Source organism: Macaca nemestrina, chromosome 2 (assembly GCF_043159975.1).
Source record: "Macaca nemestrina isolate mMacNem1 chromosome 2, mMacNem.hap1, whole genome shotgun sequence".
NCBI classification, from domain to species: Eukaryota; Metazoa; Chordata; class Mammalia; order Primates; family Cercopithecidae; genus Macaca; species Macaca nemestrina.
This window is the reverse complement of record NC_092126.1, coordinates 82,444,967-82,472,131: the sequence shown is the minus strand read 5'-3', so window position 1 is coordinate 82,472,131 and position 27,165 is coordinate 82,444,967. Positions and strand designations below refer to the sequence as shown.

The 27,165-nt window shown below is 36.6% G+C and overlaps 2 protein-coding genes and 1 non-coding gene across 11 annotated transcripts in view; 1 reads left to right on the top strand and 2 right to left on the bottom strand.

The window, feature by feature from the left end:
• The window catches only part of LOC105466421 (leucine rich repeat containing 34), a 27,608-nt gene extending 11,981 nt beyond the window's left edge, over positions 1-15,627 (top strand). For all 8 annotated transcript variants that reach the window (XM_071091225.1, XM_071091223.1, XM_071091222.1 and 5 more), the window contains exons 8-11: positions 2,574-2,728; positions 3,114-3,269; positions 3,864-3,990; positions 5,625-15,627. In XM_071091225.1, coding sequence (XP_070947326.1) covers positions 2,574-2,728; positions 3,114-3,269; positions 3,864-3,990; positions 5,625-5,828 — 642 coding nt within the window. In that variant the 3' untranslated portion in view covers positions 5,829-15,627. The remainder of the gene's footprint in view (positions 1-2,573; positions 2,729-3,113; positions 3,270-3,863; positions 3,991-5,624) is intronic.
• On the bottom strand, positions 12,601-27,165 carry LOC105465988 (myoneurin). Of its 2 annotated transcripts, XM_071091218.1 has the most exons (8): positions 25,956-26,950; positions 24,858-25,154; positions 19,801-20,594; positions 18,599-18,758; positions 16,722-16,900; positions 15,818-15,901; positions 14,677-14,763; positions 12,601-13,005 (listed from the first exon to the last, which is right to left on the bottom strand). In XM_071091218.1, exons 1-8 carry the CDS (start codon positions 26,078-26,080, stop codon positions 12,743-12,745), a joined length of 1,989 nt encoding a protein of 662 aa, XP_070947319.1. In that variant the 5' UTR covers positions 26,081-26,950; the 3' UTR covers positions 12,601-12,742. The 2 variants fall into 2 exon arrangements, with proteins under 2 accessions (XP_070947319.1, XP_011713008.1); XM_011714706.3 differs by lacking the exon at positions 15,818-15,901 and having other exon boundaries at positions 25,956-27,165.
• On the bottom strand, positions 27,079-27,151 carry TRNAV-AAC (transfer RNA valine (anticodon AAC)). The gene has a single exon. It is a non-coding gene; the product is annotated as a tRNA-Val (tRNA).

The following is a 27,165-nucleotide window of genomic DNA, read 5'->3' as shown; positions in this document are numbered from 1 at the left end:
TGGTGTCCAGGCTGGTCTTGAACTCCTGAGCTTAAGCTATCTACCTTCCTTGGCCTCCCAAAGTGCTGGGATTACAGGCATCAGCTACCATGCCCAGCCAAACTCTGGACTTTTTAAATGATCAAAGCACTTTAGATAATTTAAAATTATCTACTTCATTGTTCCCCCTCAGTATGAGTAACTGAGAATTAACGATATTTTTAAAGTAGTATTCTCATATTCAGAAGTGTATTTTACATTCTTTGCCTACATAGATATCTCCCTTTATCTTTGCACTTTTCAGTACCAGAATTTTTGCAGTTTTACATCACCTTGTTTCATGTACGTAAATCCAATCTATTCAACAAGACCCTCAGAATCTTCAAATAGATTCCTATTTTTAAAATATTTAAAAGGCTAGCAAAATACAGCTCAAAGTAGGCATGCAGTGAATTGCTTCACTCATGATTCATTCACACCATGAATATTTGAATGCAACCGTAAACCAGACACAATGCTAGCGAGGTGCTAGAGGTATTAAAGTCAAATAAATTACATAGCACTTGTCTTCAGTGAGTTTTCCATCTAGGTGGAAGGAGCTTGACAAGTCTGGAGAGTGATATGCTTGGGGTGCCATGGGGACATAAGGAGGGTAATCAAAATCAAAGCAGGGGAGGTGAGTGTGATAGGGAGGTTCTCAGATTGAGGATATGACAGGAGATTTGAAGGCTAAATAAAAAATTTCTGGATTGTATCTGTGCAGAAATATGTTTATATATAGGAGATCACATTATAAGCATGATCCCTTTTTAAAATATGTTGAGTGGTGTCATTCCTAAATCCACCTGAGGATGCTTATTATTAAAAGCCCAGGCCCCCTTGTTGCTCTCAGCCTGGTGTTTCTGGCAGCCAGCTAGGTGCTAGCCTGTTTTGTTCTTCTCCAGGACAGCCAGGACAGCCACTACCTTCTCTATCCCCAAGGCTACAATTCTGCTCTTAAATTGCTGTTCCCAAATACAAACCTGCAAATTAATTCCATTTATGGGTTTTACTGTTTTATTACCATGGAGGAATGGGATAACAAAAAGCTGTTAAGATGTTGGACTTCACCTTTAACACTCATTGGCATTATCCGGGGAGCTTGAAAAATACTGATGCCAGGTGCCACGCTAGACAAATCAAGTCACAAACTCGGTGAATGGGGCTAAAACCCTTTACTATTTCTGACAATAGTTCCTCCCTTAATTAGGATATCCCTGCTTTCAAGCTTTGTAGCTTAGAACTGCAATCAAGGCCCAAACACAAAAACATAATGAGTTTGTCTTCTGTGCCTGGCACTAGGTAGAGCAATAGTGGAACCCCCTAAGTGTGATTGGTTTGCATTTTTTTACGTTCCTAGACTACACAGCATCCCTTTAGCATGGCTGGCTTGCATTTTTGGAGATACTAGTCCACATAACATTCCTTAGGGTATATCTTTTCAGTGTCAAAGCAATTTCAGCAAATACAGAATTACCGAATATTGAACAATAATAAATGCTTTGTAGTCTGCCTATGGAACACTTATTTTGTGCTAGGTACCTTTTTTCAGTTAACTTATTTCTGTGAGGGAAGCATAATTTCAGCTACTTTACTAAAATGGAAATTGAGACTCAGCTGGATGAAAATATTTGCCCAAAGTCATATAGCCAGTAAAAGGTAAAGCTGGTATCTGACAGATTTGATTTTTATAAAGCTTATGTACTTTCTGCTATTGCTATGTGGTTTCATTTAAAGTTTTTTTCAAAGTACCTTTATATATAACAAGAACACATATAGTTATCTACGTTCATCATCAGCAGTGACTAAAAAACTTATTATGTTATACAGCAATCATGCAAGAGTACTTCTTGTCACAAAATACTTTGGGCTATTCATTTGAAAATATGCTTTGATTTTGTTAAAAACTTAAAATGCCTGGTATTCAAATCTTCACTGATGCTATGTATCTTTTGCCTAGAAGCAGCAAGATTGTGGAACTTAAAAAAAGGTCTTCTGATGATCAGAATATAAGAATAAAACCTCTTAGGAATTTGAGATGAATATAAAAGGGAAGGATCAGATATATCACAGGGTTAATGAATGTATTCTTAATATAAAATAAAGATTGGGAAATGTCTTCGTATTTTGTCTGAAAACCGTCAAGAGTAGAGATCAAGAGCAAAGTTCAGGAACATAAGGAAAGTACAAGAAAGGTTTAGAGATTTGAAAGATGGATTACATGCTCAATACATGATGGGACCAATTTTTTTTTCCTTTCGAAATGACTGATTATTGTTCCTTTAAAAAACCAAATTAACCAGCATCTTTTACATCACTTAGGTAGCAGGCACTTGTAAAATATAGTGACTATATTTTACCTTCTGAGAAGGTAAAAAATATCATTTGTGGCAAAGATAATTTTTTTAAGATAGACTAAACAAATGCAAATTGTAGACTAACAGTTTTAACCAATATAATCTTTTTTAAAAGCTAATTTAAATAACAGCATATGTCTGATAAACATGCACTACTTCAAAATTATATTTTAGAAATAAGATTTTATCCACTTTTAGGAAGAGTCCACAGTCCATATAGGCCGCATGTTGAAAGAAAATCACTGTCTTGTTGTACTACACATGTGTAAGCATGATATAAAAAACAGTGGTATACAACAGTTATGTGATGCACTGTATCTGAACAGTAGCCTGCGCTACCTTGATGTCAGCTGGTAAGTGATAATTTACACATTAATAATTCAAAGTTAAATCATGGGAATATGGGAATAATCTATATATAAATATTCATGGTAATTGGGATACTTTGTTAGACATTATTTCCAATGATTAGAAACTGCAACCAATTGTCAACCCTTTGTCCTAAGCTTTAATATTTAATACTGCTGTCTTTTAGTAACATAAATGAGCAATTTAGTTGTGTAAACAAGAATGAAAGCAATATTTTATGGTGAATTTTCATTAACTTTCTTGGAAATCAAATGATTAAAATAAACCTTTACTAAAACACAAAGTACTGTTTAAGTTTTCAAGCATCTTCTCGCTATGAATGAAAGCACTATTTCATATTTTCAAATATAACTATTTTTCCTTTCCCAGCAACAAAATAACTCATGATGGAATGGTGTATTTGGCTGATGTACTGAAAAGCAACACTACCCTGGAAGTAATAGATCTTTCCTTTAACAGAATAGAAAATGCAGGTGCAAACTATCTCAGTGAAACTCTTACTTCACACAACAGGAGTCTTAAAGCGTTAGTATAGTTTTATATTTAATCAAAATAACAAAAAAGCAAATTTTTAAATACTAACCTCAAACCCCTGAACTCTTAAGATGATGATGAAATATGAAAACTCAGCTTCTAAACTGACATTGTATTAAGTTACAGTAACATTTAAATTTCTATTTTTCAAATGTACTGTCTTACAATTAGACAGGTTCTACTAATGATTCCTTCAAATTAATGAGAAAATTTGTATTGCTTATATTATTTATCCTGAATTCTAATAGAAAAATCAGAAGCATTCAATATGATCAAGACTTTTAAAAATAAAAACTAAAGAATAAAATACTTGGATGCATTTATCCAGAAAAATATATCTGCTATCCACCCAAACATTTACTGAAAAATATAAAACAGAAGACTTTCAAAATGTAGTTAGTTCTACTAAGTACCTAAGGATCTAATTAGAAAACTAAGTTTCTTGGATTTTAGGAATTAAATGGTCAGTATTTCTACCACTACATTACAACATACTGAGGAATAATGCTAAGACTACACAAGAAAATGTTTGTAATAAATGTTGCTAATTTTTGTATTCTTTCCTTGTGGAACTATTGGTTTCAGGTTGTCAGTAGTCAGCAACAACATAGAGGGAGAAGGACTTGTTGCACTTTCACAATCAATGAAAACAAATCTCACATTCTCTCATATCTACATTTGGGGAAACAAATTTGATGAGGCTACGTGTGTAGTAAGTTTTAAGTTTTTTCCTTCACTGAAGGCTTTTTCTGGGATCATCTCTGTAACATCAGATATTATTTACAGGTGCCTCAGAAATGGTTACACAGTGAGACACTGCAGTTTTGATAATTAACATAAGTCCTAAAATTAGCTACTAGAGAGTTTGGTGGTTGAAATAACAAAAGACATTAAAACTATGTATTAGTATTACACATCACTGAATGACACAGTTCGAATTCCTCTAAGGTTAAAAAAAATCATAATTATTGATCAGATGTAGCAAAATTTCTGACCTGCTCCCTAATAATTATACCAAAATATGGAATGGGAGAGATAGAGTACAAGCTATCAAAATATTTGGCATGTTGCTCACATAAATACAGATAGCCTTTGATACTAATTTCAAAGCAGAAATAATGGTAACAGTTTTCATTTGGAAAGAATGAGGGGAAAAAGTAGATGTTAAAATTCTCAAAATTTGCAAAAGGACTAACCAAAATTCCACCACTAAAAAGAGTAATAAAACATACAGTATTGTCTAAACCACCCTCCCCAAAAAACCAACCCTTAATTTTAGAAAAACATCCGTAATCCTTTAGGTTCTACACACCAGAAGCTGAATAAGTTGAGTTTGGAACTGGAACTAATGATGAATGACAAGCTAAAGCAAAAACCAACTTGACTTTTAAATCTTTTAATGTTTAAATTTCCATCTTTCTCCATAATGCCAACCTTACTGACAAACCAGTTCAACATGTTTGTATGACTCTGTTACATAGATACTAAGGATCGTAGCTCATGCCTGTAATCCCAGCACTTTGAGAGGCCAAGGCAGGGGCATCACCAGGCCAAGAGATTGAGACCATCCTGGCCAACATGGTGAAACCCTATCGCTACTAAAAGTACAAAAATTAGCTGGCTGTGGTGGTGCGTGGGCCTGCAGTCCCAGCTACTCGGGAGGCTGAGGCAGGAGAATCGCCTGAACCCAGGAGACAGAGGTTGCAGTGAGCCGAGATCGTGCCACTGTACTCCAGCTTGGCGACAGACCGAGACTCTCTCTCTATATATATATAAATTCTACAATTAAGAAATAATAGGTCAGCATCCAATTCTATGGAATTGTCTCTCTTAGCCTAAATCTGTAGATTAGATTCAGGGGGGTCATGAACTCCATATAATTGGATGTCCAAATCTGGGATTCCCTTAATTTTTCTGAGGAATGGGTAACTAACTAGCTATCAGCAGATTTTTGAGAATGTATACAACAGCCCTCCTACCCAGCCCCCCTACCTATTCCAATTGATGAACATCTGTGGGACTTGAAAATTTTGACCGTAAGAGCTTTGGTCCACAAAATTGGTAGTACAGAAAATTAACTCTAGGAGTCACAAAATGACAAAACATGTCTAATACATTAAAAGTTAGAAATAAGTTTTGCAACATAATTTCATTCTGTGTAATTAAATGAATAAAAATCTACCTACAATACCTGGAAAATATTAAAATTCTGCAATGTTATTCAGAATATTTTATTTTAAACTACAAATTAGCACAGCTAATTTGAATATTTAAATTTCTTTAAGCACTGTAAATTGAATACATTTTTTCTTAATGATACAGTTTTTCTTTTCTTAAAAATCCTAGGCATATTCAGACTTAATTCAAATGGGTCGTCTAAAACCAGACAATACAGATGTGGAGCCATTTGTGGTAGATGGACGCGTATATCTTGCAGAAGTCTCCAATGGTCTTAAAAAGCATTATTATTGGACATCAACTTCTGGAGAATCTTATGACCATTCATCTAATGCAGGTTTTGCTCTTGTTCCAGTAGGTCAGCAGCCATGAAAAAGTAGCTCTAAAATAATTTTCATACATTTGTCTTATTATTTCACAGAGGTTAATATTCTATAGCCTATTTGTTTTCTTTTATAAATTAAAACAGGTTACTTTTTTCAAATAATAACTTCGTATAACTGTCTATTGTGAAAAACTGAGTAGGGTAATTTTTTAAAAGAAATTTTACAATATAAACTAAAGTTTTAACCCTGGAGAAAGAGGCCAAGGAACTAGACTAAATTTCTTTTTATAATGAAAATATAACCAAGTAGTGAAATAGCATGCAAGTAAAGGTCATTATAGGTATCTAACTGAAAGTTATTAAGTAGTATTAATACAAAGGTTTGTGGTAGCAAATTACCAGTGACTTTCAAAGGGTTTCAAAGTTCAGAAGTTGAAAAAGTATTCTACCTATTTACGTGTTACAGACAGGTATTAATAACAATTTCATAAATACAGGCAAATACATATAAACATATACATACCCCTTTCCCAAGTCAGTGCTGCTAGCTTCTCCCACCCTCCTCTCATAGATAACCACTATCCTGATTTCTAATACCAAAGAGTAGTTTTGCCTGTTCTTGACCTTTATATAAATGGAAGCATACAGTATACACTCTTTTTGTGTCTGACTTCTTTTGTTCAACATTATATTAGTATGATTCATTTATGTTGTTTAATGTAGCAGTAGTCTGTTCACTTTTCATTGCTTTGTAGTATTCCTCACATGCTGGGTACTAGGGAGTCTACTAGATTCTGGAAAGAGTTTGATTTCCCAGGCTACGGTCTCTTCCTGTGTGCTACAGAAGGGACCCACAAGTTCCCATATTCCCCCAAAGGGGAATTCAGAAGATGGCTGAAGGGGAAGCAAGTAGGCTTACCTTGAGCTCACAGTGGGGTGCAGGTGGTAAACCTATAATCTGACCTAGACTGCTGCCTGAGGCAGAGCTGCAGTTGACAGGGCCCCAGAGAGTTTTCCAAATCCAAGAGAACTGAGATGAAGTCAGTTCAGCAAAGGACAACTGGGCTCTGACTAGACTAGGAAAGACTCGGTGTCTTATTTTATAAGCTGCTGCCTGCCGCAACAGAGGTCAGTATAATGCCCAGAGAATGGAAGGGCTCAAGAAAGACTGTCTATCCTGATGGCCACCGTCTTGTAAGATATGTCTGGACACCATTTTAGCGAGACAAAGGGCAGAAATAAAACAGCATTTCTCCAAAAGATTAAGCATTACCTGTAAATCCCTTAAGATATTATAAATTCTATCCCCTTTATATCAGACTAGGTTTTAAACTGGCTAAAAGTAAAAGTTAATTTTTTCCAGACTCACCACTGGGTATGGGCTCAAGAGGAAGGACATATAAGTTCCATAGGAAAACTCTCATTTCCTCTGCACATCTAAATTATAAAGAGCAAATCTGCAACCATATTGTAGGTATTGTTTCATTTTTCTCTTAGCAATCATCCTTTAAGACCCAGCTCAAAGACTGCTCCATCTTACACTGTTGCAGATCATATTATACTCATCATTTTACAATGTTTCAAATTTGAAAGCAAAAAATAAAGCAGTATGTGCTTTTCACATATTTGGGAAAATAACGATGATTTGTCTTAAATGCTCTCCTTTTCAAACTTTTCTATAGTATTACTTATTTATTATATCTTCTTAATATCTACTACAACCATATCCATCTGGTTTCTGCTCCCAGTGTTATACTGTACCTGCCTTCTAAAGGATCATCATGCTCCAATTATCCAACCCAGTGTTGTCTCAGATTTACATCCTACTTCTCTGTACCATGTGACTGTTACAAAGCCACTTTTGCCTCTGAAAAATGTGTGCCACCTTGGTTTTCTTCCTTTCTGTTATCACTTTCCATCTTCTTTTCCGTCTATGCTCATCCTTTAAATGAATTTTCCCCCAAATTCTGTCCTCATCTTTTTTTTCTCCGATACCATCTCCCAGGGCTGCCTTAATCATTTCTATAACTTATTAGCTGCAAGATCTGTATCTCTAGCTTTAACTTGTCCTGGTTCAGGCCCCATTTCCAACCACTACCAGAAATTTCATGCATATCTCACCACCAATCAAATTCGGTACATCAAAATTGCTTCCCTTCTCTAAACATGCTCCTTGACTTATCTTGATGTCAGTGGTATCACTATCTTCTCAATCACCAAGGATCAAAGCTTAGGTGTCCAATTTGGGGCTGCCTGATTACAAGGAAAAGAGAGTGATTCAGCCTGTTTAAGAAAAAGGGGATTTAACATAAGGATACAACAGCCACAATCAATGGCATCCAGGGGCAGAAAATGAATCATGGCTGCATCACCTCAGTAGGATTGCAAAGCCAGAAAGTAAGGCCACTCTTCTGATCTCTTTAGGGCAGTCTCTTGGTTCAGCAAACCTGTTTCATTCCCTAGTTTTGCTCTATAGATGAGGTTTCTCTGCTTACTCATCATTTCCTTTAGACTTTAGCTTGCTTCACTGACTTCGAGGCCAGTTCTGAAATGATCTTTTCATTTATAGGTATATCATTACCTGATTGTTTCAGAATTTCATAGCTCAAACTTGTCAGAAAGAATCTTAACAGCTCAGTCTGGCCTATGAATTGTTTTTCCCTGGTGAAGTGTTTTGTTGCTGTGGTCACAAGTATGGAATCATGTGTTACATAAGTGGCTGTCTAATCCCCGCCCTCCAGCACGCAACTGTGGTTGGCATGTGAGAACATGGGTTACAAACCTGGCTATCTAATCTCACTCCTTCAGCACAGACTATGGGTAGAGGACTATTTCAAGATGGGGTAGGTGTAGTACTGGAGATGCCTCTGACTTCTATCTCCTCTCCACTTAACACTTTCTCTCCATTCTGCCTAGTTCACTCTTCATCAGCTATGTGCAAATTCTTCCATCAGCCATCTCCTTGTTTGCCTATCCAGGTAAACAATGGCCGTTTCTCTGTCCATTCTACTCCTGATGACTGCTTAGCATTTCCTTTCTTGCCTTCCCCTACTATAATACTCAACATCCTGGCTTGTCTTATTGCAAGTTATATTTATGCTTCGCATCTCCATTTGACTGTAAACTTAAGAGTAGTTTATCATCTTTGCAGCTTTATGCATTCTGATTTGAATTTTTTCCCAGCATTTGAAACACTGGCCAGATACTGTTATCCAAATATGTGGATGTTCACATCCATAGTGTTTATTTTAGTAAATTTTTCTTGAAATTAAATACTGTATTTACATGGTAATTATCTAATTTCTTAAACAAATACAGATGGTCCCCGACTTATGATTTCTTGACTTTACAATGTGTGAAACTAATACATACTCAGTATACTCCTTGACTTATGATAAACCCATAAGTCAAGGAGTCTCGGTACAGCAAACCTCTTGAATGAACGGAAGCACGAGTTGCAGAGGACAGAAGAGCAGACTATATTATCTCAAAAAATTAATGCTGTAATAACTACGTATCAATATTGCCCATAAATAATAAGTAAAAATGTAGAATTTAAAGAATTTTACTTGATGGTATTTAAAGTTCTAGGAACTCGGGGGGAAGAAGGAGGGATAGCATTAGGAGGAATACCTAATGTAAATGATGAGTTAATGAGTGCAGCACAGCAACATGGCACAGGTATACATATGTAACAAACCTGCACGTTGTGCACATGTACCCTAGAACTTAAAGTATATATTAAAAAAAAGTTCTAGGTACTCATATCTAGGTAAAATATTGAAAATTATATTCAAGAGCATCATTTTAAATTGCTTCCCAAAGGTAGAACATCAAGAAATGTTTAAGACAGTAGTTCATGGTTGGGCGCAGTGGCTCACGCCTATAATCCCAGCACTTTGGGAGGCCGAGGTGGGCAGATCACCTGAGGTCAGAAGTTCGAGACCAGCCTGGCCAACAGAGTGAAACTCTATCTCTAACAAAAATTAGCCAGGTGTGGTGGCACGTGCCTGTAGTACCAGCTACTCAGGAGGCTGAGGCACAATTGCTTGAACCCAGAAGGCGGAGGCTACAGTTAGCTGAGATCATGCCACTGCACTCCAGCCTGGGCAACAGAGTGAGACTCTACATGTTTGGTATACATTAAAATCACCTATGGGGCTTCTCCAGCATATATATGCCCCGGGAACTGTCTGATTCAATAGGTGGGGTGGGCCTGGATATTGGTATTTCTTAAACATGTTTCTGATATGCATTAAATGTTAGAACTATTTAGAATACTTAAAAAACTGGTACATGTACATTATTTCAACTACTCACTCGCACAATTTCTGTAGGACTGAAACACAGAAATAAACTACTGTTGGAATGGAACTTATAGAACCATTACCTTTCAAAAAAGGTCTTCTAGAAAATTTGTCTATCAAAATTATCCTGTGAAATTAAACATAAAACAAATGCCATTTAAAAACAGCAAAAAAATTTTTATATAATCTAGGGTTTCTTTTAAAACAGTCTAAAATCTAACATACAGTAGGCATGATCTGATACAAATACAAAACAAAATTAAATTCATTTAGAAAACAGTTTTTCAGTAAGATATTCACCTTCTAAAGACTTCCATAAAAATATGTAATACTTAAATAATTACTAATAGACCTTTCCCAAAACTCTGCATTGTAACAAATATAAAGTTGGACTTAAAATGGTAGTTATGAGTATCAGAATGATAACAGATACAACTAAATACATGTATATTATGATAAATAATAGCATCGCATTAAGAGAAGAATGCCAAAGAAGAGATACTGTCTTCAAGTTTTCTCTGCACATCATTCTGGAAGAGCAGAAAATGATGACAATTCAAGCCATGTCAATTTAAATAAAATTACTTTAGCTAAGAAGCAGAAAATGTGATCAAGAAAAGCTCAATCAATCTTAGCCACTTCAATCATATCAAATAATACTAAAAATAATAAATTTGAAGGCTAATCTATGCAAAAGAAAAATGCTAATTATACCAGAGGAAATTTGGCAACTATTGCCCTTATAGAATTATGACATCACTGTAGCAGTTTTTTGTTCATTAGATGCTTGGATTAATGAAGATATAAATAAATTAAACATAACCTCCCCATTTTAGCAAACTTCCTAAAGAGGCTGAGTCTTTTAATTTTCTTTAATTTCTTCACATTCCAATACAGTCCTATCACATTTAAACCAGAAGAGATTAGGTGAACATTCTAATGCTTTATGAATTTTATTTAAACCCACTATTTTAACTTAATACACATGCATAAATTTCTTAAATAAAATAATCAAATATTAAGTTTGTATCGTACAAAGGTGGTATTTCAAACTCTATTCAAATAAGTCAGTCCCATGTCCCACCAGTGGCAATGTATTATGAAAATAATGTGTGTGCTGTGAAATGGTGAAGATCTCTACAGATTACAAGCATTAAGTATTTTTATTATGTCTTCTAATTGGTTCCTGTGACTTGGGTCCCAAGTAGAGAAAATTAATGAATTAAAGAAATCAACACCAATAAAAACCATATTAACTGTACTACAGGTGTAGTTTAAAAGCAGAAAACAAAAGTCACAGCATGGCAGAAATAATAAATGATGTCATCTCACACTGAAAAATAGCCTTGTGGGGGGGAAAAAAAGAATAAGAAAGAATGTCACCATGCTGTTTGATCGGCATTATAAAAATTGACTTCATGGAACTGATAATTTCATATCCAAAGATCAGGCAGTGAAATAAATAAATATGTGGGAAAAGTGGCATGGGGATGAGTGGTGCAAATATCAGGATAATAACGAATTTTCTACATTCGATTGGAAGGAGAAGTACCATTGTGAAACTACAACCACAACCAAAAGTTGTCGTTTAATTTATAAAATTAACAAACCCCAAACTTATAGAAAACTCAAATATAAAATATTTAAAATTGGCTTTCTGCTAACTCAAAATGTTTACTTATAATTGAGGTTAATTTCTTAACTCTTTATGCAATATAATGTACCAAATTTAGAAGCCGAGTGATTTCTAGTATGCATTAAGTTTATATCTAGAAAATTCTTTCTGGAATTTAATATTTATTTTAAAAGTGCATAACAGGCATAATAGAGGCTTACCAAAATATTTCAAAACTCAAGTACATTTTCCTCATCTCCAATATTTTAGAAACTGAATAAAACATAAACTGAATCAAATTCTGAAACTGTCTTTGACAAGATAAAAACACCAAATATCTACTTAAAATTCATTTTGAAAATAGAATCTCAGATAACTCAAACCAAAAGTACTGACCATTGGTTTTCTCCAGAATACTGAGTTCTAAATGAACAAAAATTTATACGCACTTTTCTAGATTTTGAGAAACATTTGTTGTTTCATTAGAAAAGTTATTTCTAACAATATATTAATAGAGAAATAGCACAATTCTTATTCAGCACCTAAATTTTCACGAGCAGAAATAATGAAATTTTACTTTTTCTCCATAGTTTATGTATTGATCCGTGGGGCTGACAAATAGTAACACACTCTTGGGCTGATACTATCATGGATTTTGCTTAAATTCTGAGGGCAGGAAAATTTTAAAGTCCCACAGGTCAAAACTGAATCACATTAACTGGCTGATTTAGTAAATGAAGGGCAATTCTAAAATGCAAAATAAAAATGGAATTAAGGCAGCTTTAAAAGAAAATAAAACTCATCCACCCAAAATAGTGCTACATAATTCATTCCTTAAAAAGCTGTGTGGAGTATAGACATAAAAGCCAAAAATAAAAACAAACATTGCAGTTGTGATGCAGCATCAGGTGCTTTTACTTCAGTGAATGAAAAATAATGGTCACAACTCAAATGAATGGGAATTTAGTATGAATATATGCACCTTACCAGAGATGTTTGCTACCAATGACATCTTAGCAATTCCATATTCCTCACAAAGTCAGTATAATTGTTGTAAAAAAATTAATTGTGGTTCTGAATACCCATTCACAGTTGACCTCAACAATGTATCTGATGTAGGAGACTGAGTATCCGTGACAGGCAGAAGCATGTGATGGTCCTCAGTCCCAAGTGGAAGAGCTAATGGTAAAGTCATATCAGAAGGCTTCACATCCATAGTTTCTGATAAAGGACTTTTTTGTATGGAATCTTGTTCACTCAAAGTATGATCCTCTACACTGGAGTCTAGAGTTTTATCTGCACCTACAATGGAAGGAAAAAAATCTACATTATCTTTAAAAATAAGATAGACTAATGTACTTACCATTCCCAGAAATTACATTGCAACCTCAATACTTTTACTCAAGTGGTTTCTCTTTTGTAGATATGCCCTCCTCACTATCTATGTAAATTTAATCTGGGCCTCAAGGTTAAGTTCAAGCACTAACTCCATTAAAAAAAAATGGACTTGATTAAGAATGAAACAGGGTGAGCTGTTTTATCTGCTTAATCATATATTTGTCAATTTTCATATACTGTCTTGTGGCATCTCTCTCTCTTATTACCATTTAACATTCTACTCAGGTATGCCTTGAATCCTCAACCAGACTGTAAATTCTTTGAGAATAAATGTCAAGTCATACTTCTTTAACTCCCTCAAAGTATTAAATAGTGATAAGAAATACTCTATTCATTCACTGAATGTTTTTAATAAGTTGTTCATATTATTCTGTGAGTTCAGAATAGTATGTATGACACTTTCATATATTTTCAGAGGTGAGAAATTCTGCTTTACTCAAGGGAACAATTAGCACACTGACTAAAGATGTACTTTTGCCTTCAAATTTTCCAATGGCTTTAACATGCTTCCGTTACTCTGAAGTGTTGACGTGATTTCGGTTTCACCATCCTTGTTAGGTAGACAAAACTGCTTTTGTAAAATTGTAATTATCTGTATTCTTCCCAAACTACTCTTCACTTCAACTAGTTAAGGTTTCCTTCTTGTCCCATGGACTCTTTACAATGTTCTCTGCCTGGAAGGAATTATCTCGTCCCATCTCCATCTTTGAACTCTTCTCCATCCTTCAAATTCCCTAAAATTAAGTTTTTTTCTAGTACTTACCTCAGAAAAACAGTATCTTCTTTAGTACTTTTGTGTCGATTATGCCCTAAATTTTCCCTTGTAATTATTTATTTAGGTTTCTGTTCTCGCACACCAGGTTGTAAGTGCTTTGAGTACCAGAACTATGCCTTGTTTAACTTCATATTCCCTGAACGTACACTTGGCAGAAATCTAACAAGTGGTTAAATTAATGACTTACTGTAGTTTTCAAATGTTTCTAACTTAATACTTATGATGTTTTAAGTATTTACACACCAGAAGTGCCTAGTGTCATTTCTAATAATGACAGAATAAAATAGTAAGCACAGGGAAGCTTTTTCAAGAATTCATTTTAACCAACAGACCCAAGACTTGTTGTCTCGCTTTCCATTTTTATATATTATAGCAATGTAGGGTTACCTGTTTCCCTATTTCCTCTTAAACATTTCTGGACTAGTGTTCATGATAACACCCCCCCCCCCTTTTTTTTTTTTCATAATAACCGTAGTAAACCCTGAGTTATCCAGACTCCAGTATGGGATACAGTGACACATAGTTTGCTTATATGTTCCTTCATGCTTGGGACTGTTATTAAGTCAGGTTTTAAAAGGAGGAAATGTTTCAAGTTTTTTTATAAGAGGCTCAATATGAAAAGAAATCCAAAATAAATGTTACTGTAAAAAAGCTACTTTCCTCATATGTATATACCTAGTTTTTGAAATAGACATTTAACTTAAACTGCTTAAATGTACATCTCATCTCAACATTTTTAAGGAATAGAACTCATATAAGCACCAAATTAAATAAAACAAAACAAAAAAACAAGCATTTACCAGAATGGACTTTTGTTTTGTGCTTCTTTAAATTTTTAATATCTGTGTAAGAATTTCCACATAATTCACAGATAAATGGTCTCTCTCCTGAAAAACAAATTAAAAAGTTTAAATTTCAATATTTTAAAAACTGCTAGCTAAGACAAAAATATCAATGTTTATGAACACAAGGCAAAAATTATTATAGTGTTTAAATTTGGTTTCAAATTGTCACTTTAATCACCTGGTTATAGTATAGTGAAATGAAAGATTCTATACAACCTAGTCACTCCTTTATACAAAAAATCTGTATCTCAAGAAAAATTGAGCATTTTCATGAACAGAAATGTACTTGCAAACTAAACCTACTCTTGTATTTCTATGAAACATTTAGTGAGTGTCAGTTATATTCCAGACACTGGCTAAGAGATAAAGCTGGGGGAAAATAAGTGTAATAATCATAGTTTCTGCTCTCAGGTACCTGACAAATTAGAAAATCCTTAAAAATACTGCCAACATGCTACAATATTACACTTCTTTGGAAATAAGAACTGTTCACTGCTTTATGGTGTAAACTAAAGCGTGTGCGAATATAAAGTCACCAAAAAGTTACTAAATCTCTATTAAGTACTCACATTATTCTAGGTAGGAATTATGAGGAGGAATTTTTAAAAAGAGAATGTTAAAACAGTATTCTTTCAAAGTGGCATTTTCCTTTCTTTTAAAATTTTTTACATTCAATATTTTCTTTATACAATTTACAAACTACTTTTTACGATAAACATGTCAAAATTAAAATTTGTTCCTAAAACTTGCATACTAAACACTGTTTAGTAAGAAAATCTGATGTTATCTTGGTATTACCTATTCCTTTTCATTTCTTGGTATATCTGTGCAATTTAATCCAAATCATTTAAAAACTATTGATTATCTGGCATATTTCTTGGAAAACCAACACAATTCTTTAACAAATTTAATTTATACTCCAAACAACTAAAAAAAAAAAAAAAAAAGCAAATAAGTTGATATTTATACATTAAGATATTGCTATAGGTATAGTATGACTAAATACCATATAGTCCATAATGGCTTAAAAGTCAAGGTTTACATAAAAAGAAATTAAGAGAGAACAAAAAATAATACGTTCTCCCTAAACACAGACCTGTATGGGACCGAAAGTGTTTGTTGAGCTCTCCTGAGGAAATAAAACTTTTCCCACAAATACCACATATGTATGGTTTTTCACCTAGATGGAAAATAAAAGATAGCGAAGTGGTGTACTATACCAATATAATATTTATCAATTACAAATAATCTAAAGCTTTTCTGAAATATTATTTAAATTAAAACCTCTCTATATTGTACTTTAGAGGTATTTTCAGTGATCCAAGTAAATGAATATTAGTAATTATTATATACTGTTCATAAGTTCTCATATATTAAAACTTTATTCCTAAAAATGTCCCTTCTAGTAGAGATGATTTGGGCATGGAATTTGATTTTTATATGATTAAGAACATGTCAATTCATAAACCCACATATTCTTGCTATCTACTATATTAATAAAGGAGAATAAAAGCATGTAGGGAAGTCTTTTAAAAATGTACCCTAAAAAAGCAGTTTGTTTCCAAACTGCTCTTTTGTGTCTGAATTACTTAATTTGAAAATCTCAGAATATCTGCGTAGGAAAGGTCCTAAGAAGTTAAAAAAATCCATGTTCAACCCAAACCCACTCCCCAACCCTAACTATAGGAGATGACCCTTCAGGAAGCTGAAAAGGTATTTTTAAAGTCACAAAACGCATCTCAATGCAAGTTTATATAATATCAAAATTATCTCACTGATTTTAATGTGTAAGTTATATAATTTATTTCACCCACCTTGTATTATTCTAGAAAATAAGTCAGCTTTTATATTTAACCAGTATGTGAAAATCATAAATAGCTCATAGAAGTACAAACAGATATCTAACTACAAAGTTTCCAATCTACTTCGCTAAAGGCCCAAGTCCCCTTTTTCTTTTATTTATAACTTTATTTTAAGCAGTCTCTCCCTGTCAAACTCACCTGTATGTTTTCGAGAATGAGTGATAAGAGAACTAGAGACAGCAAATGCCTTCCCACAGGTATCACATACATAAGGCTTTTCTCCAGTATGCCTACGGACATGATAGGTCAGTGTGCTGGCTTGAGCAAATCTCTGTCCACACCTATCACAGACATATGGCTTCTCTCCACTATGCTTCCTATTAGTAAATAAATATAAAGTTAAGTAAGTAAAACAATTTGGAGATCAGTCTATATAGCAAGAATTCATGAAATTTTTTACACATTTTATTTCATGTCATCTTAACAGGCCAAGACTATGTATTTAAAATCAGTAGTTGTTTCAGTGTAAACACTGCCAAAAACAAATATTTATTATCAAAACATTAGTTCTGAGATCAATTCAAAAAGTTTTTCCATGATCTTCATATGGTTGTCAGTGGGCCCCTAATACTGCAGGCAATTATTTCCACGAGTCTAGTCACTCTTTGACTTGTGAAAACTCTCTCCTCAAACCATCAGCATCTCCTCACCCATTGTTATTCTCAGGTGACACCCCCTGCTTCCTATTTCACTGAGAAAAATTCATATAACATGAGGGTGACAGTTCATCTGAATCCATCAATTCCAATATGTATACTTGAGATCCTACTTAATGATATCACTTCTGCAATTTCCCCAATCCCACATCATCCATGTTTCTCACTCCATTGGATTATGGTATAATATACTGATATCTCCCATATTAAAAAACAAAAACAAAAACAAACAAAAAACCAAACACCCTTGACCTTACTTGCTCCTCCTTTCTCTGATCCCCTTTACCAAAACCTTGAGACTCCAAGTATTCTACTTCCATTTCTTCTCTACTAGCCTCTACTAATGATGCTTTTGTCAAGAGCACTGCTGACTTCCCACTTCGCTAAATCCAGTCTTCATCTTCCTATCACAGAATTTTACAATTGACCACTCCCAACCAGAATAACTCCCTTCACTTAGGATTCCAGGGCAGCCCACTTTCCTGGTTTTCCTCCTCTACTGGCTGCTCCTTCCTAGTTAAGTCTGCTGTTTCTCACCCATCTCTCAGAACCCATAAAGTTAAGAGTGCCTCAGGACCATCTTTTGATTTCTTCTATCCACATTCACCTTCTTGGTGACCTTAGCCAGGGTTATAGCTTTAAATACTGTCATATGCTAATGACTGCCAAACTGGTATCTTCACCTTAAACCAGACCCCTGAACTGCAGACTTAGATAACCAATTATCTATTGTACATCTCTGTTCAGAAGTGTAAGTCATCTCAAATTTAACATGCTCATAACTGTAATCGTAAATTCCTGCACTTCCACTTAAACTGTTCTACCCACAAACCTTCTCTATCTCAGTTAATGGCAACTCCATCTTTATAGGGGTTCAGGCCCAAAACCTCAGAATCATCTTTGACTCTCTTCCAGACTTCACATACAATCAATCTGTCTGCAAATTCTGTTATTTCTAACTTTAAAATATATCCAGAATCTACTACTACTTATTTCTTTCACTGCTGCCACCCTGGCCTGAACCACCATCACCCTTGCTTGGCTTTTATCTATAGATTCCTGTTTACCCTGATTCCACTCTTATAATCCTATACTAGCCAGAATGATCCTCTTAAGTTGCATTCTGGACCATTCTGATCTTATTTCTGGATCAGTCTGACCTTATTTCCTAGTAGTCCCCCGACCCCGCTTATTTCCTATCAACTACTATAGCTTCCTTGTGGTTCCTTGAATGTGTTAATACCGTTTGGTGGAGCCACAATTAAAATTCTACTGTCCTGAATTCTAATATAATAGTCTATTCATAAGACTATGGTGATTAAGAGACTAAAAGATCAAACAACTCATTTGGTTTTTTACCTTGCATGAATCTTGAGATTGCTAGAAGTTGCAAACTGTAAGTTGCATACATCACATTTATAGGGTTTTTCTTCACCATGATGCATGCGACTATGGAAGACTAGCTGACATTTCTGAGCAAATCCTTTATCACACAATTCACATTTGTATGGCTTCTCACCTAAAGGAACAATAAAATTTATATTTAGAAGAAAATAGTGTTTTGGTTGCATAAGTCATATAAGATTTCATCAACAGTACTAGCTTTGTTATTAAGAAAATGTTAACTGCTGGAATTGAAAACAAATACAGTATTTTCCAGACCATTGAAAACACCAGTAGAATTAGAAGAAATTAGTGTTTCTGAATTCAAAATGAGAGAAGTACATACAACATTTAAAAGAGTACGAATCTAGGGCCAGGCTCGTTGGCTCACGCCTGTAATCCCAGCACTTTGGGAGGCTGAGGCAGGCAGATCATGAGGTCAGGAGATCGAGACCATCCTGGCTAACATGGTGAAACCCAGTCTCTACTAAAAATATCAAAAAATTAGCTGAGTGTGGTGGCAGGCACCTGTAGTCCCAGCTACTCGGGAGGCTGAGGCAGGAGAATGGTGTGAACTCAGGAGGCGGAGCTTGCAGTGAGCCGAGATCTCACCACTGCGCTCCAGCCTGGGCAACAGAGTGAGACTGTCTCAAAAAAAAAAAATAAATAAAATAAATAAATTAAAAAGTACGAATCTAAATGTACCAATGGGTGTTCATACTTTACAACCAGAGGACATGCAAAATAAAGGTAACTGTAGAAGCTGAGGGAACACTGTATGTGTAATTCCAATGAACATGTTCAGAAGTCAACAAAGTCTAGAAAGTATGTAATAAGTGCTGGCAATATCTGAAAATTGGCCTGAATTGTAATTACATTTTCTCTTTATCAGTTTTAATGTCTTTGTCTCTGTTAAATACTTGGTAAGCTAAATCAACATGCTTATTTGGAGGGAAAATGGTATAAGGAGTTGATGCAATAGGGCTTAAACAGCCATTAAATACTTGGTTACAATTATAAACAAATTTTCAACAGTTTAACACTGTTAAATACTTTGATTAATAGAAAAATATACCAACTTCTGATCACAAGTAGTGTGTGCTAAGTACTCTCTATAAAAATACACTATTTTAGTCACAGTATAAAAATAATTATATCTCCCCATACACCCGTCTCACCTGTATGAGTTCTTACATGCGTTTTCAGCTGGTTACATTGGGTAAATGCCTTTCCACATAAGTGGCAGACGTAAGGTTTAACTCCTTTGTGTATTCTCATGTGCCTTCTCAAACTGCTGGCTTCTGAAAATACTTTCCCACATGTGTTACACATTGGCTTGGCCTTGGAATACCTCTGATCCAGCTCTTCCCCAGAGTTCTCTGCCTCATAAGGACTCTTGACACTGGCTATATTAGACATAGAGTGTTCTTTCAGAGCACAGTTTGGCTGTGATTTTCCACGTTTCCGTTTCACTGTAACAGTCTGCACAATATCTTGTGCTGGAAAAGTATTTTCCACAACTGATGTCAACTCGAGTTCTGAATTATCATTTATTTGTGCAACTTGTTCTACTACAGGTGTGGACAGTTTATTTGCATCTAGGAATAATTCAACAGACGCATTCTCTAAGATGTCACTGGGATATTGCACTGTTTTATTCTGCCCTGTTTTCGGGGAGTTGAAAGGCTTCTTCTTCTTTTTTGTTTGAGATGACTTTTTTGCTAACGCCCCTTGTTTAGGATTTGCCTGAACTGAATCTGTAGATACTTCTGATTTCTCTCGATTATTATAATCTCGCAGAGTAAGAAGACAAGTCTGTTGATTCAATTCAACGTTTCCAGTAATACTACATATCTCTGTAGAAGAAGGATTAGCAATAAAAGCAAAATCTTCCATCTTTATTTTGCATTTAGTGACCACCTCTTCCACTTTGAGATAGTCAGCAGCCTGATGAATTTCTTTAACATTCCAACTGTAAGGAAACAAGGCTACATGACAATATTCTGATCAAAGAAAAACTTTCTGAAACAGAGCTGCATATATACTTCAATGTATTTTAAAGACCTAATGAAGCAGAATGCTGAAAAAGACATCACTAAGAGAAAAATATATTTATAAATGCATTCAGAATAATGTTTAGGTGAAAATCTCCAATTTTACAGAACTTCAAGAGATGAAAGATAATGGCTATTCACAGCTGTCAGTGAACCACTGCAGAAAAATTAAATGTTAAATTTTCTGGCTTTAAAAAACAAAAACAAAAAACCCTAGAACACAAAAATAGCTAATGGCAACTCACTACCTCTTCCATTCATCCTGAGACCTCTTCAGATAGCAACCAACTTTTCTGGATTGGCAAGAGGCAAAAAGAGGCAAAGTCTAATGACACTTGTTTCCTACTATTTTCTCCTGCTTCCCTGTGAGGGACTTTAATTATGTTTGCCAAACTTTGCTGTGCGTGCGAATAACCCAGGAATCTTGTTAAATATAGATTCAAATTCAGTAAGTCTGTGATGGGGCCTGAGATTCTGCATTTCTTTTTTCTGTTTTGAGATGGGGCATTCCTCTGTTACCCAAGCGGGAGTGTACTGGTATAATGATAACTTACTGCAGCCTTGAACTCCTCGGCTCAAGTGATTCTCCTGCTTCAGCTTCCCAAGTAAGTGGGACCACAAGCATGTGCTACCACGCCTGGCTTTTTTTTTTTTTTTTGGTAGAGGCAGGGTCTCGCTATGCTGCCCAGGCTGGTCTCGAACTCCTGGCCTCAAGTGATCCTCCCACCTTGGGCTCCCAAAATGCTAAGATTAATTTGGGCTCCCAAAGTGTGAGCCACCAGCCCTGCCTGCATTTCTTAATACACTCCCTGGTGATGCCAATGTTGCTAAGAGGAACCCACTTAGAGGAACAAGGTTTTAGAATGTTAAACTCTCTCTAGCAACCCTCTCAATCTTTTTTGGTGATACTCAACCCAAATTAGCTGGAGTGTTTGTGATACGAGAATTACAAAGAAAGACTTAAGCAACCGTGTTCAATATTGTAGTCAAATGTTTACTAAGCATCTACCATGTGTGGTACTAAGATATTAATAAATAAATAGTCTCTGCCCTTCAGAAGTTCACAATGTGGTGAAAGGTTGTTTGATTAATCTAGCACTGGCTCTGGCATTACTAGCTGACTTAATTAGGGTAAGTCAGCATCTTTGGGGGGTTCAACTTTCTTAGCTGTAAAATTAGAGCTGAGTTGGTATTAACACTAAAAATATGACTGTTATAAGTATCTGAGGATGGAAACACACACACACCCCTTACTCTCAAATAATCTTCCTACTTGATTTTTCCCCTAAATACGGTTTATCTTTTGGAAGATGATCTCTTTCTCTCTTTGTTGTAAGTATAAGCCAGAAAAGGGTTTTAATCATAGCTGACAATGTAAATATAGTGCTGGTGACACTATTTTTTTTAAAGGACTAAAATTTGAAATAAAAAATAACTAGTGTCATGAACCTCTAAGATCTCTAAAAGTATCCTACAATATCTACAAATCTCTACCCATGTTCTCATCATCTTCTAATTAAACTTGCTTTGCCTCAAGTGCCACCTGTATGTTTCCCCTTATTTAATTTAGCGTCACAACAGCTTTTTAAAAATTGTCTTTTGGGCTGGGCCACTAAAAAAGATCTTTTGGTCTCCAATTGTGTTTACTGCTCCATAAAATGAACTGCCAAACAGATAACAAGGTCAGGTAGCCTTTAAGACCAATATAAGTTAGCAGGAAGTCATATATTAATTGTTCAAGGCCGGGTGCAGTCACTTACACCTGTAATCCCAGCACTTTGGCAAGCCAAGGTGGGCGAATCACCTGAGGTCAGGGGTTGGAGACCAGCCTGGCCAACATGGTAAAACCCCATCTCTACAAAAATACAAAAATTAGCCGGGCATGATGGTGGGTGCCTGTAATTCCAGCTACTTGGGAGGCTGAGGCAGGAGAATCCCTTGAACCTGGGAGGTGGAGGATGCAGTGAACCAAGATCGTGCCATTGCACTCCAGCCTGGGCGACAGAGACCCTGTCTCAAAAAAAAAAAAAAGTTCAACATTGAAATGGTAATTCATACAAACTATTTCATAGACGGCTATAATCTCAGTCACAGTTAAGAGCACCAATCAACATTTACTTCTAACAGATTTGCTTTTGTTTACAAGTATTAGATAACATCTTGTGAACAGTCATTGAAGGTCATTTAATTACATATTGCCAGGTATATGCCAAAATGCTTTATAAGATTATCCTCAGGACATGCCTATGAAATCTATTATAATCCTCATTTTACATACAAGTGAAAAATCAGAAGTCCAAAGAAATAAAGTAACTTGTCCAAGAGCACAGAATGTTAGAATGAAGATTTGACCAAGGTAATGTGGCCCCTGAGCCAACTAATTCTATTATTCTACCTGTTTTCTTAATCACTAAGTTGTAAGCCTTTCTATTTTGGTATAAATCCTCTCTTGCATTTCTAGCTGAACTCGAGGAATTAGCTCCCCAGTCCCCAGGAAAGATACGTACCAAAAGAGACTGAACAAAACACCTGGCTGTTCTTCACATTGGTTCTTTGCATGGAGTCTCAAAGAAAAGTGCTCTACTGTGTATTCAAATGAAGATTTTTTTTTTTTGCATAGTTAATTGAGTAAGGGAAACTATTAAATTGAAGGCCAGTCAAAATTCACACGCTCTTTTCCCTTAATCAACTTATCAAGAACTCACTTGAAGATTTCATTATGCCAAAATTTAAAAATAATTCCAAAATAGCATGAAAGTTTACTTTTCTCTCCCTCCCCTCCCCACACTGGATACTTCTTGCACAAGAATGTTTCCTTGTCAAAAGGATTAATGAGCACCCTGATTCTAGATTTTTAAATAAGTATCTTTCCATGATAAGCTGCAATATAAAAGGGAGGGAAAGATTTTGCTTACTGTATACATGCACATCTCTACCGAGATCTGGAAAAGAATGAATTAATATATATCAAAAGGTTAACAGCGGTTATCAGTAGGTAGCAGAATTTCAGGTGTTTCATTTTTCTTTTTTCTAATTTTTCTCCAAGAAACATGGAATTAAAGGGGGAGGAGAGGGTAAAGAAGAAAAATAAAGAAATTAATGTTCACAGGGAAGTGAATAAGGATCAAGTAAAACCTTATTTAGCCTCAAGGTAGTTCTTACCATCTCATTTTGACAGATGGGGAAACTGAGGCCCAGAGAGATTGCATCATGCTCAAGGAGACATAGCAACTGACAGGAAAGATCTAATTCCAAAGCCTATAATCTTCCTATGTCAGAAGATTATGAACAGTCTACTCATGTTCCCACTTTCATAGGAGAGGCAGAAATAAGACAGGGGTAATTTAATCAGTTTCTCTTTGCTTTTATTCCCTCCACCTTTTCCCCTACAATCAGTAAATGTATTGATATTAATCTAATTATATGGTTCATTATATAGGGGAGACACACAGTGCCTGCAATATCAGATTCCTCAGAACCCACTTTTTGTTAATGCAGTGACAATAGTAAGCATCTTAGAGAAGCATTCTAGCATCTTTGACCTTACTTCAGTATTAGTACTGGTAGGTTAATAGAGATAACAGGAGTCAGAATGAGGGAGAGAGACCAGAGGAATACAAGGACCAAAAAGCAATGGGAAACTGGAAGTCACTTAGAATTTTTTGTGTTTGCAGCCTGGCCAACATGGTAAAACCCTGTCTCTACCAAAAAAAAAAAAAAATACAAAAATTAGCCAGGTGTGGTAGTGCATGCCTGTAGTCCCAGCTACTAGGGAGGCTGAGGTGGGAGAATCGCTTGAACCTGGGAGGCAGAGGTTGCAGTGAGCAGAGATTGCGCCACTGCACTCCAGCTTGGGTGACAGTGAGTCCGTCTCAAAAATAAAATAAAATAAATTCATTGTGTTTAATGTTCAAGTTTACGTAAGTGAAATCACAGGCTCTATTTCAGTAGATGAACGTGTCAGAAATCTTACTGTTTATTATCTGTGGTTTCTGTGCTTATGAAATATTGCCTGCTCATCCTACATCAGTGATACTGATTTCTTTATAAAAACAAACATTGTATGCACAAAATAGTTGAAGAATTTGAGTTCAGAGAATGAAGGGAAAAAACACAAAGCTACTTTTGCTGTGAAGACTACTGACTAGTTTTTATAACTGGAAATAAAATGTGTACTTTACCTGTCAAGATTTAAAGTTCCTGTGTATATAAACTCCAACAGTTTCTGAAATCCATCAGCCTTCACCTGACTCTGATCAAGAAAGACATTATTCTCAGAAGTGCTTCTGTAGATCGCACCAAAATACTCACTAAAGGAGGCCAGCACATTCCTATGAGCTTTAAACTGGAATTCCCCAATCACTATGGTGCAGTCACAAAGAAAACCTGCTTCCCGCTGTTTGTTCAGTCTCTCTAAAAGGTGCTCACAGTGGTGCGAATACTGCATTTTGATATCAGAATGGAATTCTACCCTTGATCTAAAAGACAAAAAGAAATAGTAAATCAGTAACCGTAAGTTTCATCAACGTTCAGTGAGGGAAGGGACAGAGGCCATAACTTTGACAATTTTAGCCCCCCTTGAAAATCCTTATCAAATATATATGGTTAAGAATGAAGGGATGGGTGCCTTTCTATCTTTGGTTCCCTTGACCAACTAACACAATCCTTTGGACATATCACTAAGTGACGGTGAATGGCAACACTTCTACCACCTGAAAAAAGCACCGCAAAACTTGACGCCTTCACATCAGTTGAACCCTCAGATTTTCAAGCTCAGTGGACATATGTTACAAAAAAATTTTTTAAGCCACTAAGACATGATCTCTTGGGACTGATAGGGGCAGAACAGTACGAGTTTTTAAAAACTGCTCTCAAGTTACCAAAACCTGTTAGTTTCCCCAGTGCGGTTTCTCCAAAACGCGAGGTGGCTGCCCATAGAGCCGGGAATGCGCCGGGCCACGGCTTGCTGTCAAAGGTTCTATCACTGGCGCCGAGGAGGCCACACCTTCTCCCTTCCCACTCTCTCTACGCCAGGCGGCATCCGAGAGTGACAACCAAAGCCAGTCCCTCCTCGGCTTCTGCCGCCCTGCCCTCTGCCCAGCTCCCACTCCCGCGAAATGCCACAGCAGAGGTTGTGGCCCAGGCCACCCCGGGGCTGCCTAACCCAAGCCTTCCACCTGCGCCCGGACCCGTGCGGGAACTCCAAGGAGCCTGCCCTCCGATGGCCGAGGTTCTGGAGAGACCGGGGATGGCGGGCCAGGGGTGAAGTAGGAACTCACCGATAGCAACCCAAGTGGGGGAACACAGTTTCTTCACTCTGTCTCCGCCATCTTGGGAGGACGTCACCGCGCCACGCTCCGCCCCTCCCTTCCTTCCACGGTGGCGTCATGTCCGGCTCTGTCATCCCGTGGCCGTGCGGGAGGCTCTGGGGCGGTGGGGATCCAGCGCCGGCCAGGACGGGACAGGATGGCCCACAGAGACCCACTCCCCAGCATGCCAGGGGTCCCTCGAAGCAGCAGGCGTCATGGATACGAGAGCTGAGGGCTCGCTAGCTCGCAGCGCTCCGCCTGTCTTCCTCATCGCGAGCATTCTGGTGTCGGCAGTCAGCGTCTGGCGCTCTGCCGGGGCTCTGCGCCGAGGCCCGGCAGCACTGCGCCGCGGGCCTCTCTCCTGAAGCCAGCTGCGCACTGGATACGGGGGCTTGTAGTTGCTTGTCTTCTCCCATCATCCTCCCCTTTCTCGGGGCCCCCACCGGTGGAAACTGCTGCATGTATACTCGGATCTCTGCCATGGGGGATTTTTTAGCTGAGACTCGGCACCCCTTTCCCGCTTACGAACCTGAAAACTCTTGGCACCCCCTGGTTTTTTTGTGCCCCTGCCAACTGTGGCTCAGCTTCCAAGATGCCCTTACCTGGTGACAGAAGTCTGGGATGCACGAAAGCGGAGCAGCTGGGCACAGTGGGCATGCGCAACATTAGAGGAAGGTGGGCTTTATACCGGAAAAGGTTTTCCTGCGTCTGGAGTAGAAGATTTTTAATACGATTATTTACATACACTTCAGACGAAAAACCAAGTGACATAATACAAAAACGCTCAGGAGGCGACAGGACTAACCACTTTTACACTTTGATCTTTCCTTCTAGGCTGTACAGTATTCTTTATGTATTAGCTGGTGAGTCAAATTCATTTTTTAAAACCCGGGGCACGTGTTCCACGTGGCAAGGCTTCCATAAAAACATTTGGTGAACGAATAAAGTAACATAAAAACTTACGGTTCAAACTCTCAAATTGCTATCAAGATCATGTCTTTTGAAAGACCGATATATATTAATCTCACGCTGACCTAAAAAAAAAAGTGATCTCACGCTTTCTTTCAAGCAAAGAAAAGAACGTCTTTCGGGCTGTTTCCGCCCGGTTTCGAACCGGGGACCTTTCGCGTGTTAGGCGAACGTGATAACCACTACACTACGGAAACCCCGCCGTACAGTT

What these genes read in the sequence shown, in the direction of transcription:
- LOC105465988 (XM_071091218.1), bottom strand. Translation starts at nt 26,080, where the DNA reads ATGACAGAGCCGGACATGACGCCACCGTGGAAGGAAGGGAGGGGCGGA. An exon ending in GCATGTAAGAACTCATACAG is followed by an intron (nt 18,759 to 19,800) that starts GTGAGACGGGTG and finishes TTGTTCCTTTAG; the next exon opens with GTGAGAAGCCATACAAATGT. An exon ending in TCATTCTCGAAAACATACAG is followed by an intron (nt 15,902 to 16,721) that starts GTGAGTTTGACA and finishes TTTTCCATCTAG; the next exon opens with GTGAAAAACCATACATATGT.